The sequence below is a fragment of the Palaemon carinicauda genome, chromosome 11, assembly GCF_036898095.1.
Source record: "Palaemon carinicauda isolate YSFRI2023 chromosome 11, ASM3689809v2, whole genome shotgun sequence".
Classification (NCBI taxonomy): Eukaryota; Metazoa; Arthropoda; class Malacostraca; order Decapoda; family Palaemonidae; genus Palaemon; species Palaemon carinicauda.
Window position 1 is genome coordinate 93,616,083 of NC_090735.1, and position 15,000 is coordinate 93,631,082.

Below are 15,000 nucleotides of genomic sequence, written 5' to 3' on the forward strand. Positions count from 1 at the left end.
ATTTCCGCTAAAGTTATATCTTGGTTATTGTGCTATTATTAGCAGCAAGTTTATGATTCCCCTTTTTCCTTTTCCCAGATTCCTCTCCATAGTTATGAGAAACCAAGTCTTCGCCTGCCTTCCTCAGTAAAGCAAGCTATTGCATCAATGCATGAAACTTTATTTACAAGATTAGCAGCAGATCAAAAAAAAGTAAGTAAATCCATATTAATTTTCATACATTTGGTTTATTGAGGGCAGAAAATAATTTTTGGTTTTACCCTACTTATGACCTTATGTGTTTTTTTAAGATTTGTTTTGTAGCTGCCTTTGATTAAATTGTTAGATTGTTTGTTTTTCAGGATTCAATCCATCAGCTTGTTTGAAAAATGGATTAATCTAGTTTCTTGAAATATACAAATCCAGTAGCTTCTTTGAAAAATGTATTAATCCAGATTCATAAAATGTACAGTACAGAGGGCGTTTCAAAAGTACTAAGGTAGCAAAGGGTAAAATTTGTATGATTTCTGCATATATTCACTGTAGTTGTGACAGCTTTACCCCCTGCTACTATTGTACTCTTGTACAATATATCCTTTTAAAAGTATTGATAAATTATTCATTTTATCATTTGCTCCATTACAGTTCCATTAATCATGGGCATTGAATCATCTAGATACTGCAATTCCAGTGAGCAAAAGAACATTTGTTTCTACACGAATACAAACTATCGTTCGTTAATAGGAGTATGCTTCAGCGAAGATGGCTACTGCTGTTAAAACTTTAAAGAGGTGGCGGGGAAGCCATGGCCACCTGACTGGCAACTGAGCCCGCACTTTGTTTTTAGCTGCCAGATAACACAGACTTACTTCAACTGACTATTTTAATTTTCTGCTTTTCTTTTGAATAAGACTCGTGTCATAGTAACTTCTTGTTTGCAGTTGTAAGCAAGTCTGACTTTGTATCACCCTGTTTGGAAGTGTAAGCAAGTCAAACTTCAAACCAACCTGTTGGCAGATGTAACTGTTTGCATGAAGGGCATTATCTTCCCTGTTTGTAGCTCCTCTGCCAGTTGAGTCTTGAATACTGCCAACAACTCAAGGTAATTGATGTGCATTTATAATTTAAGTTCATTCCACAGCCCTAGTCTTTAATGGATGCATCACAAAATGGTAATAAATCTGGGATAGTTTTTTTTAGGCTAACACCTTGTGAGAGCTCTTTCATGCAGTCCTACCAAATCAAAATTATGTCTATAACTAGGCAGGATGATATGAGTAATTTCTTTGGAATTGTGACTGTGTCCCAACTCATGTACCGATGGAACTAAAGTGATATTATTCCCAACCAATCATGAGGAATTAATATATTAAAGGATTATGTGATCCCTAGAAACTCTATCCATTTTTGTTCTAAGATTTTGTGTGACTTTTTTAGTATAGTGAGGAGGGCATTGATGCTTTTCTCTGAGAGCAAAGCCAAGAAAGAATGTGACGAAATCTTCATACCCAATAGATAATGAACTGAATTGGAAAGAAAGGCAATTTCTTAAGATTGACTAGAATTCCAAATCTGAATATCTCTCCTGGTGTAACACACGGAGAATCTATTAGTCTTAAAAAGTACAGGGTGCATAAAAATCAATTGAACATTAAGTAGAGGTCAAGCATCAACGCTTGGGTTACTCACATTTTGTTTGTGGAATGGATCAATGAGCATTTTGGTACTGAGGTCAGAATGTACCTCAGGCAGAAAAACCTCCAACTTGTTGCTTATGAAAAATGTTCCTACCCTTCCTCCAGTCATTCGTGACAACCTGGTGGAGGAGTTAAAATTAATTAGGATCAACTTCCTGCCTCTCAACACTACTCCAACACTCCAACCTGGGGATCAGCAGGTGATCTCAAATTCAAGAAGCTTTACACAAATGCAATATTTCAGTGATGCTTCAAGGTCTTTGAAGGGACCAACCTCACCCTACAAGAGTTTTAGAAAGAACATTTCAACATTGTCAGCTGCCTCAATATGATTGATGAAGCCTAGGAAGGGATCACTACCCAACAGAACCCACAGTTCTGTTTGGAGGAAACGGGCCTGAATGTATCACTTGAGCGCTATTTCGAGGGATTCGAACCCATCCAGGAGGAGGCAGTTAAAGATGAAATTGTGTTTTGGGGCATGACAATGGGGTCAGAGGAGGACAGTGATAACGGCAAAGATTTTTTAGCTGAGTTTGACAAGCATCTGACAACTGAGGAGCTGTGTGCTTTACCTTTTTTACCCTTTACTGTATATTTATCTATCTATATTATATTATATATATATATATATATATATATATATATATATATATATATATATATATATATATATATATATATATATCTATAAAGATGAAATTGTGTTTTGGGGCATGACAATGGGGTCAGAGGAGGACAGTGATAACAGCAAAGATTTTTTAACCGAGTTTGACAAGCATCTGACAACTGAGGAGCTGTGTGCTTTACCTTTTTTACCCTTTACTGTATATTTATCTATCTATATTATATTATATTATGTATATATATATATATATATATATATATATATATATATATATATATATATATATATATATATGGATAAATATCAACACAACATCGTGTTCAAATACAAATAAATTTTTACCTCATACTTGGGATCGAACGCTGGCCCCTTCTAATGAAAGGCCAGGTCGAAACCAACCATGCCTCGAGAGGCCATAAAAGAAATCGGAACCTAACGGCTAATCCTAGGTAAATCCTAGAACAGCTGATTAGCCGTTAGGTTCTGATTTCTTTTATGGCCTCTCGTGGCATGGTTGGTTTCGACCTGGCCTTTCATTAGAAGGGGCCAGCGTTCGATCCCAAGTATGAGGTAGAAATTTATATATATATATATATATATATATATATATATATATATATATATATATATATATATATATATATATATATATATATCCATCCATCCATATACCAAGGCACTTCCCCCAATTTTGGGGGTTAGCCGACACCAACAATGAAACAAAACAAAAAGGGGACCTCTACTCTCTATGTTCCTTCAGCCTAATCAGGGACTCAACCGAGTTCAGCTGGTACTGCTAGGGTGCCACAGCCCAACCTCCCGCATTTCCACCACAGATGAAGCTTCATAATGCTGACTCCCCTACTGCTGCTACCTCCGCGATCATCTAAGGCACCGGAGGAAGCAGCAGGGCCTACTGGAACTGCGTCACAATCGCTCGCCATTCATTTCTATTTATAGCACACTCTCTTGCCTCTCTCACATCTATCCTCCTATCACCCAGAGCTTTCTTCACACCATCCATCCACCCAAACCTTGGCCTTCCTCTTGTACTTCTCCCATCAACTCTTGCATTCATCACCTTCTTTAGCAGACAACCATTTTCCATTCTCTCAACATGGCCAAACCACCTCAACACATTCATATCCACTCTGGCTGCTAACTCATTTCTTACACCCGTTCTCTCCCTCACCACTTCGTTCCTAACCCTATCTACTCGAGATACACCAGCCATACTCCTTAGACACTTCATCTCAAACACATTCAATTTCTGTCTCTCCATCACTTTCATTCCCCACAACTCCGATCCATACATCACAGTTGGTACAATCACTTTCTCATATAGAACTCTCTTTACATTCATGCCCAACCCTCTATTTTTTACTACTCCCTTAACTGCCCCCAACACTTTGCAACCTTCATTCACTCTCTGATGTACATCTGCTTCCACTCCACCATTTGCTGCAACAATAGACCCCAAGTACTTAAAGTGATCCACCTCCTCAAGTAACTCTCCATTCAACATGACATTCAACCTTGCACCACCTTCCCTTCTCGTACATCTCATAACCTTACTCTTACCCACATTAACTCTCAACTTCCTTCTCTCACACACCCTTCCAAATTCTGTCACTAGTCGGTCAAGCTTCTCTTCTGTGTCTGCAACCAGTACAGTATCATCTGCAAACAACAACTGATTTACCTCCCATTCATGGTCATTCTCGTCTACCAGTTTTAATCCTCGTCCAAGCACTCGAGCATTCACCTCTCTCACCACTCCATCAACATACAAGTTAAACAACCACGGCGACATCACACATCCCTGTCTCAGCCCCACTCTCACCGGAAACCAATCACTCACTTCATTTCCTATTCTAACACATGCTTTACTACCTTTGTAGAAACTTTTCACTGCTTGCAACAACCTTCCACCAACTCCATATAACCTCATCACATTCCACATTGCTTCCCTATCAACTCTATCATATGCTTTCTCCAGATCCATAAACGCAACATACACCTCCTTACCTTTTGCTAAATATTTCTCGCATATCTGCCTAACTGTAAAAATCTGATTCATACAACCCCTACCTCTTCTAAAACCACCCTGTACTTCCAAGATTGCATTCTCTGTTTTATCCTTAATCCTATTAATCAATACTCTACCATACACTTTTCCAACTACACTCAACAAACTAATACCTCTTGAATTACAACACTCATGCACATCTCCCTTACCCTTATATAGTGGTACAATACATGCACAAACCCAATCTACTGGTACCATTGACAACACAAAACACATATTAAACAATCTCACCAACCATTCAAGTACAGTCACACCCCCTTCCTTCAACATCTCAGCTTTCACACCATCCATACCAGATGCTTTTCTAGTGCTCTCCTCACTTCATCTATTGTAATCTCTCTCTCATTCTCATCTCCCATCACTGGCACCTCAACACCTGGAACAGCAATTATATCTGCCTCCCTATTATTCTTAACATTCGGCAAACTTTCAAAATATTCCGCCCACCTTTTCCTTGCCTCCTCTCCTTTTAACAACCTTCCATTTCCATCTTTCACTGTCTCTTCAATTCTTGCGCCAGCCTTCCTTACTCTCTTCACTTCTTTCCAAAACTTCTTCTTATTCTCTTCATATGACTGACCCAATCCCTGACCCCACCTCAGGTCAGCTGCCCTCTTTGCCTCACGTACCTTGCGCTTTACTTCCACATTTTTCTCTCTATATTTTTCATACTTCTCTATACTATTACTCTGCAGCCATTCTTCAAAAGCCCTCTTTTTCTCTAACACTTTTACCTTCACTCCTTCATTCCACCATTCACTGCCCTTCCTCATGCTGCCTCCAACAACCTTCTTGCCACATACATCACTTGCAATCCCAACAAAATTTTCTTTTACTAACTTCCACTCCTCCTCTAAATTACCAGTTTCTCTTACTCTCACCTCGTCATATGCCATTTTCAACCTTTCCTGATATTTACTTTTTACCCCCGGTTTTATTAGCTCTTCAATCCTCACTACCTCCCTTTTACATCCACCTACTCTATTCCCCAACTCTTTTGCTACAACTAATTTTCCTTCCACCAAAAAATGATCAGACATACCGTTAGCCATACCCCTAAACACGTGCACGTCTTTCAATCTTCCAAACATTCTTTTAGTTATCAACACATAATCCATTAATGCCCTTTCTACTACTCTTCCATTTGCCACTCTTACCCATGTATACTTATTTTTATCTTTCTTTTTAAAGAAGCTAGCACTTATTACCATCTCTTGTTCAACACACTTGTCTACCAGTCTCTCACCACTCTCATTTTCACCTGGTACGCCATACTTCCCAATGACACCTTCTACCTCTCCAGCGTCCACTCTAGCATTTAAGTCACCCATAACAACTACATAATTCCTTCTACCCAGTCCTTCTACACACCTAGTTAATTCATTACAGAACTCATTCCGCTCTTCTTCACTTTTCTCACTACCTGGCCCATACGCACTGACAAACGCCCAACATTCCCTACCCAACCTAACCCTTACCCACATTAACCTAGATGATATCTCCTTCCATTCCACTACCTTACCTGTCATCCATTCACTCAGCAATAACGCCACACCCTCTCTCGCTCTTCCCCTTTCAATCCCAGACACTCTACCAGACATTTCACCAAACATCACTTCACCTTTTCCTTTCATCTTTGTCTCACACAAGGCCAATACATCCATCCTTCTACTTCTAAACATACTTCCAATCTCACATCTTTTACTCTCTATCGTACTACATCCACGCACTATTCAAACACCACAAAACTAGAGTGCGGGGAGCAGTCACTCTCCCCCCAGCTCCATCTCCTTGTCGATGTCTCGCAGGAATTTTATACAGGAGAGGGGGTTCCCAGCCCCCTCGTCCCGTCCCTTTTAGTCGCCTCTTCTGACACGCAGTGATAACGTTGGCGCTATTCTAATTTATATATATATATATATATATATATATATATATATATATATATATATATATATATATATATATATATATATATATATATATATATATATATATGTATAAAATGGATTTTGACATAGGAAAAATCTATTTTTGGGTGAGATAGCCATGTCATCCTGCTGGAAGTTCCTCATTGGCAGCTTCTATTTGGGATATATCTGCAAATGATATACCAGAAAAAATTACCTTAAAGGTATCAACGGAGTTCCAACCTCCGGAGCAAATATCCCGAGAGATATCTTGTTTAAATCAGGGACGCATTAATAACAAGCCATGGTTATCCGTCACCGAATAGAGTTAAGCTTGTCCCGAAGGAAAGGTTACGTTAGGATACTTGGGAAGGAGAGCCGTTACAACTCCCGATCTCAATGTGCCAGAATTAACACATTTCCTGTTGAACCATTCCAGGAGCAGGCATCACATGACGTGAGGTCCCACACTGAGAAATGGGAGGGGATGGAAAACTAACGAGCTTGCCATCAGGACAACATAGTTATCTCACCCAAAAATAGATTTTTCCTATGTCAAAATTGGTTTTATGGTCTCGATCCATGTCCTCCTGATGGTTGTACGTGGTTGTCGGAGAGAAGGAGAGGGAGGGAGGAAGTTTATTGCTTGAAAGGAGAACCCCATTCCATAAAAACATCAGGTAAATTAGCTGTGGGTGTTGTCTCTCTAGCAAATCTCTTCGATTGGGAAGACTCTGCTACAGGGTGTTCTTTCCTTTTTGTAAAGAACTTATCTTGTGTAAGTTGTTTCTGCCTTCTTTTAAGAACTTTACGAAAGTGGCTAATGACAACATCATTAAAAGCATACACTTATCATTGATAACAGCAGTTGGGGGCATCCTTCCTGGTGCTTATTGTTGATTTTGCCATGCCAAACTCCTTAGCTGAATCAGACACACTCACACCCGACTCATATTTCTCTATTAATCCTTTCTTAAACTCAATAGTTTTGCGCATTACTTTCCTCTTTTCATCACCACCCGCTTTACTACTTGCACTTGTTATCTTTGGAGGCATGATTAGGGGTTAATACACGACACAAAACACAATTCATCCTCTTCACTAACAAGCTAGTTAAAGGATCGACTTTAACCAGCGAGTAACTGAAATTTTCACTGCATTTCCCGTAGAGTTATTTCAGTGTTCGCGATTTTCAAGACTTAACTTAGTCTTGATTTTAGTTTTCTTTTATTTCTTCATTGAGACGACACCTGCAGTATACATCGTTCGACAGCTGAAGACCACCATCGCGTTCTGCAATGGCAGAAAGGGGTTCATCCCCTATCCCCACCTCTTCCCCTCGAACAAGAGTGGAGAGGGGCAGGATCAAGAAACCTAGAGGCCTTACTTTGAGGAGCCATGCAAAGCTCCCTCAATCACCTGCAACGGAACCAGTCCCTGGAACTTCAAGGGACCACCCCGTGCAGACCCCGGACCACCTACCAGCGACCTAAGAAGGAGCTGAGACTGAGAATACCCCCTCTCAAGACCCACCTTCGCAAACAGCAGCAACTGGAGACTCCAAGTTTAGGCTTACTCCAGGACCCAGCATAACATCCTATGCTGCCATAGTTGCCATGGAAGCTAGCAATCCTCACCTCAACATGACCAATTTTCTTTTACTAACTTCCACTCTTCCTCTAAATTACCAGTTTCTCTTACTCTCACCTCGTCATATGCCATTTTCAACCTTTCCTGATATTTACTTTTTACCCCCGGTTTTATTAGCTCTTCAATCCTCACTACCTCCATTTTACATCCACCTACTCTATTCCCCCACTCTTTTGCTACAACTAATTTTCCTTCCACCTTCCACTAGTGCTCCAACATCCCTCCATCATCACTGTCAAGAGATGTGAGGGAAAAGCCGGAAGTAGATCCCACAAATTGGAGGCTGTCCACAAGGGAGCTCGCCCTCCTCACCTATCCTTCGGCCTTTGGGGCACCTTCTGCACCAAAGAGTACTTCAAGGAGCCACTTCGATGCTTCCGGTGTCAAAAGTTTGGACACCATAAATCCCGCTGCACAGGTCTGGAGATCTGTGGGGTTTGCAGCAGCAGACAGCACCCTACTGCCTACTGTATTGCCAGGCACAAAGCAGGGCACAAAACCATCGCCCGCTGCCCTAACTGTGGAGGATCCCATCATACTTGGCATGATAGATGCCCCTACAGACTTCAGAGAATAGCAGACCGCCACTACAACCTCCATCCACGTCAACAGCGTCGAATGCAGCCACCTCCAACTAAACAAAACCCTACACCTTCCAACCACACCTCCCAACAAAATCCTAACCCTTCCAGACATGCCATTCCTGAACCTTCCTCTCCACCAAACCCTCCTCCTAAACCTTCCAAAGAAAAAAGATCCTCAACCCATACTCCCCGCACTCCCTCACCTTTAAAACTTACCTCTCCAACCAATTCTCCTAATGTCACCCAGCCAAAACAACCAGAACCCAACCCATCCTCCTCTGCACCGACCACTCACACACCTAACATTTCCCACTCCCTAAAGGAATTTCCCAACCTACCTTCCACCGCCACAAGCAAATCTAGCGCCTCACGCCCCTCCAAACATCCTTTGAACATAGACAGCAGTGAGTACGACCTCTCTGCTTGTCCCATGGATGCTCTGCTGGCAGCCATCAGCAACATCCTTCGTAACTTCTTGCGATCCCGCAAAATCAAATTCACTCAGGAGTCATTGGATGACTTCGTGTTTGACAACGCCGCCAAGGAACTAGGAGCTCAATTCCCTTCATAGTTCCTACTGCAAATGGACCTCATACAACCACTTGCAACAACCAAAACACTCAGGTAAAAGTGCTCCAATGGAATATTGGTGGACTACGAAACAAGCTTGCATTTCTTCAATCTCAAACCTCAGTGCAAAACCCTGACATTATCATACTGCAAGAAACTCTGCTTAATGAGAACATACCATTCACGTTCTTAGGATACAAAGTATACGCAACGTATCAATCACCAACGACAAGAGGACTGACTACCCTCATTAAAAGCAGCATCCCCTCCAAACTACTACCAAGCATAGACTGTGGAACCGAGGCAGAGACGCTAAGTATCCAGATATCTCTCCTAGCCACAATGCTAACAGTCCACAACATATACAAATCCCCAGTAAAAAATATCGATGCCGAGGCACTCTTTGCAGAATCCTCCAACGAAGACTCAATTATTGCAGGTGACTTTAATGCTCATCATCAGTTCCTGAACTCAATATCAGAAACAAATCAAACTGGCAGACACTTGCATGCCCTACTGCAAGAATATCCTGATGTAGCACTGCTCAACAACGTCACAGAAGCCACCCATCTAAAAGGAGGTCATCTAGATCTTACCTTCTTATCCAGTGCCATACAAAGAGGAGCTAAATGGCAACCACATCCTGTACTAATCAGTGATCACTTTGCCATTGAAGTAACACTCGAATTGCAGAAATACCCACCTCCTCCTCCGCCCCCAAAAAGGTGGAACCCAGAGTTTGCTAACTGGGAAAAATTCAAAACAGCCATGACAGAGTGGGCTCTGGAATATATCAAACACCCGCATAATGATATCTCCACCCTATCTACCGACATCAGCAAACAACTAGAGATAGCAGCCAGTGTATCCATGCCACAAAAAAAGTACTCTGAGAAGAAACATGCTGATGCCTGGTACTATAACAGCTGCATCAAAGAAATGAATGCTAGAATAAACAGGACCAGGAAACTTCTCAGAACACACAGAACAGATGAACTACATAATCTACTTGTAGAAATCATCAAGCATTCTGTACAAGTATCACTGGAAGTAAAACTAGACAAATGGTACTCATGGTGCAACGAGGTCAACTTCAGCACATCCCTAGCCAAAATATGGGGCTGGTTTAACAAAGTCTCTGGGAAATATAACACACCCAGAGTTACACACCCAGATCCATTAGCTGAAGCCAAGAGGATTGCTAACAACTTTGCGGACAGAGCAAAAAGCATCAATCTACCTCTGCCAACCATCAACAGGCAGAGAACTCTGCTCCCAATCAGGAACAACATCATAGAAGCCGCCTGCAACATGGTAGATGACACTGATCACCCCTATACCATGGAAGAACTAAATACGGCCCTATCAAAAGGCAGGAAGGACACTGCCCCTGAGCCAATCTCATCACATACAGCATGCTGAGGAACATGGGAAACCATGCCAAATTGGTCTACCTGCACCTGATAAACAGGACCCATACGGAAAGACTACGTCCAACCACATGGAACCAGTAGGACACCAAACCTATTCCAAAACCTAAGGAGCCAAATACCTACAGACCTATAGCTTTGATAAGCTGCTTAGAGAAAGTAGCTGAGAGAATGGTACTTAATAGAGTGCAGTGGAAAATAGGCCAACTACATCATCGCTATATGCCTACAGAAATGGCATAGACACTCAAGAATGCATCACAGATGTCCTCTCTACAATTAACGACAAAAAAGCTTTTGTCATATTCCTTGATCTCGAGAAAGCCTTTGAGCTAGCTAGCTCACCAACTATACTCTTCACACTTGTTGAAAAAAGAGTGAAAGGACACTTACTTGCCTGGACTCGAAACTACACACAAAATCGAGAGGCCAGAGTCACTTTCCAAGGAAAAACCATTGACTTCATCCCCTTAGAAAACGGAACACCACAAGGAGGCATACTCAGCCCCTACCTGTTCAGTCTACTGATGGAGAACTTAGCCACTCTAAAACTCCCAAAAGGAGTGGAGATATTCATATATGCAGATGACATATGCATAGTATGCCCAAACAAAGCTCATGCCAGAAATATCACGCAAAAAGCCCTTGACATGATCCAAGCCAAATGCAATGATCTTGGCTTAAAGATCAATACCAACAAAACCAAAGCAATGGCTATAAAACGCTCGCAAAACCCTCAAAACTTCACACTGAGAGGTGAGAACATCGAATGGGTGAGTCAATTCATGTACCTCGGGGTAATCATTAGCAAAACCCTGTCAGCAGCTAATGAAGTAACCTACCTCAGAGAGAATACAAAAATCCGTCTATCAGCCATGAAATGCATGACCTCCCTTAAACAAGGAGTATCTAACAACCTCCTAAGGCTGTTTTACCTACAAGCAATTCGATCCCACATTGATTATGCAGCACCCACACTTACTGCATTGACCGACACTCAAAAAGCATCATTAGAAGTAGTCCAAAACAATGCCATGAGACTCATCAGTGGCTCTCCAATGTGGACAAGACTCTGCCTACTCAGAGCAGAAACTAACCTAATCTCCCTGTCAGCCAGAATTGACATAGGAATAGCAGCATCATATTCAAGTCAATCTTCGCAGACAGAAAAAGCCCATTCAATGATAAAATAAAAAGGCTTCTACCTCTTGCTGAAGAACTAGATCCGCCCAGCTCCCATGCAAAGAAACTACTGGATACACTCAGAAGAATGCAGATGCAAAACGAGGCTCACAAAATCAAGGGACAACAAATGTATGAGGGCTACATCCCTCCTGCTCCCTGGGCATGTGATCCCATCAAATACAACTTCACTATCCTACCAGCAGCAAGCAAGGCTCTCTACACGCCAGAGCAACTCAATGCAGCTGCAAAAAAATGCAATCAGGAACACTCCTGGGCCTCATACCTACTACACAGATGGATCAGTTGACCGTGCAATCCCTGCAGCCGCGGCTGCAGTTATCTCTACATCAGGATATAAAGCAAACTGGAGACTTTCCAACCATGCCTCCACATTGCAAACTGAACTAGTGGCCATTGCAAAAGCCCTAGAACACTCTGCCAATCAACAAAATGGGAACACAACGATCCATACAGATTCCAGAGGAGCCATGATGGCCCTCAGCAATAAGGAACGTACAGAGAATGTGCACCTCATCACTGCAATTAAATTCTTACCCCTGCTCCACCAAAGAAACAACAGGCAAGTCACCTTGAATTGGATACCAAGTCATACAGGAATCTCTGGCAACGACGAGGCCGACTACCTAGCTAAATCGGCCTTAATGTGCCAAACTATCAGCATTACTTTGCAACAGTCATTAAAAACCATTCAAAATAAAATGGCTACCTACTGCAACATTCAAAAGACTAGTGAAGTTAGAAGAGCCTTCCTTGATGGCTCAAGATCTGCAAAGTGGTACATTGAAGCTACAAACATACTACCACACCCAATTGCAAGACAAACACCTCTCCAGGACGCAGTAATTATTTGCAGACTGCGACTGGGATATCTATGCAACTGGCAGATCATCTTAGATAATGGCCAAGACCCCTCAGCACAGCATAGACCAATTAGACCATGCAAGTACTGTAATCAGGACACAGAAGAACCTTTACAGCACTATCTACAGCAATGTCAGGAAACAAGCATACTTCGGCAGGATCTTAATCCCAATACTCCTGCTACTGCAACAGAAATTGTCAAGCATATCATTGACAATCACAATATCCTCTCAGCCTTTCTCCGGAGTTACCCTCCACCGAGATAACGTTGCAACAAAGTCAACGTAAAATCTAAGCGGCAATTAAAAGAGAAACCTTATCCTCTCTACAATTCTGTGCTGGGAGCTGGGGGATTGCTGGCGGCTGCGGCCTTATCTTTCTCTCCTCTAGGCTGGCAGCCTGTTGTCGCACAAGCGGCCTGTGTTGCCTGTCTGGGGGTGTGGCCGGGGTCGTCTGCGGTCCTTTTTGACTTCCAGCACATCTTCCCCTCCTCTCGGCTGACAGCCGGTTGTCACACAGCGGCCTGTGTTGTCAGTCAGGGGGTGGGGCAGGGATCGGGGGTGGTCTTTTTGACCTCCAACACATTTTTCTCCCTTCAGATGGCAACCCGTTGTCGCACTGCGGCCTGTGTTGCCATCTACACCTTCATCTCCCTTTGTTTGTCTCACAAATAATCTTTATTTTAACGTTTTTTTTCATCTTTTTTTTTATTTTGTCATCATTTACAGGTACAGGAAATTTATATTCCACCCTATCTCTACTACTAAAACCGCTACAACTCCTCTTCAGCTCTTTCCTACTCAGCTGAAATCTCACACTATCCCTCTATCTTACACTTAAGCTTAAACCACTATGAAGTTTTTCACTTCACCTATATCAACTTCTATGACTACAAACTCTCAACACCTTCCCGAGTTCTCCTACTTATCGGGACTTGCTACTATAACTCTTTCTTTCTAACTCAGACTGGAGCCAGTGGGCTCATAGGATGATATTCCACAGTCAATCACTCCTTTTTAAACATCCCATCACCACCCAAAACCTATCCCAATATCCTAAAATAAATGTTGCAGAATATCCCCTACCCAACTACCTATCCCAATATATCCTACTCAAACACCTACGGGCTGCAAGATTTCAAAAGCCCGTGTCTGGCCAAAAGGGCCAGGCAATCTTCAACAGAAAACAACAAACAAAACACAAAATACAGTATATATTTTCGTAAACCACAACAAACACGTCTGCTTGGAACGGTTGAATACCAAAGATTGCGCGAGAAAGCGTAAGTCAGCATCCGAGCTACGTCGCCAGGGTTATCTCTGCTCATCTTGGGTGTGTTCAAGTTCCGAAAATTTGTTCGGCATCTGAAGCAAAAAAGACTCAAACCTTTTGTTCGAACTCCGATTTGTTCGAGACCTGAGATGTTCTAAAACCGAGGCTTGACTGTATATATATATACATATATATATATATATATATATATATATATATATATATATATATATAATTGATAAGCGTATCCCTTCTCGTGTGCTAAGGTTCAATGATGATTGTAGACGTGCTTATTTGGAGAAGGAGGCCTATCATCTATGGAAGGGTAACAGAACAGTTTTGACCTGGAATAACTATATTCAGTTTAGGGCTTTTGCTCAGAGAGTTTATGGCTCAACTGAAAAGGAATACAATATAATCATGAAAGAAAAGCTTTCTTGTACAACTCAGGAACATAAATGGTGATCTACCCTTAAATCTGCAATCTTTGGTGTAGATGTAACAGTTCCTCCTATACTTAAACCAATTGGCTCAGTCACTCACTGTCCAAAGGAAAAGGCAACCCTTTTGGCTGATGTTTTTGACAGTAAACAGAGTAATGAAAACCTTGAATTTCCTCAACCTTGTTTTCCCGAGGCTAAACTAACTATAGTCCATTTCTTTTAGCGATGCATATTTGCACCGGCTCGCGGCGGTGCCCTTGTAGCTCAGAAAAGTTTCCGGATCGCTGGTTGGTTAGAATTATCTTGTCCAACCTATCAGCGATCCGGAAACTTTTCCGAGCTAAAAGGGCACCGCTGCGAGTCGGTGCAAATATGCATCGCTAAAAGAAATGGACTATAGTTTGGCTTTTCGATCTCGTGAAATTAATGCTCTGTTGATGGACCTTGATGCTTATGGAGGTGTAGACCCAAATGGTATTTTTCCTTTGTTTTTTATAAAGACTGCAGATTCCCTACCTCCAAAGTTATCTGTTATGTAGTGCAAGTTAGCAAGAAGAGGAGCTTTTAGCACTTGTTGGAGAATTGGTAATGTTATTCCTTATGTAAATGTGTTTGCGGTAGCTCAGGTTCAACTGATTACCGCCCAATTTCCATAACTCCCATATTATTTAAAGTTTTCTA

The 15,000-nt window shown here is 41.8% G+C and overlaps 1 protein-coding gene across 2 annotated transcripts in view; it reads left to right on the plus strand.

Annotated features, from left to right (window-relative positions):
* The window catches only part of LOC137650094 (PX domain-containing protein kinase-like protein), a 793,620-nt gene that overhangs the window by 572,491 nt on the left and 206,129 nt on the right, over positions 1–15,000 (plus strand). For both annotated transcript variants that reach the window (XM_068383187.1, XM_068383188.1), the window contains exon 9: positions 79–192. In XM_068383187.1, the coding sequence (XP_068239288.1) occupies positions 79–192 (114 nt within the window). The remainder of the gene's footprint in view (positions 1–78; positions 193–15,000) is intronic.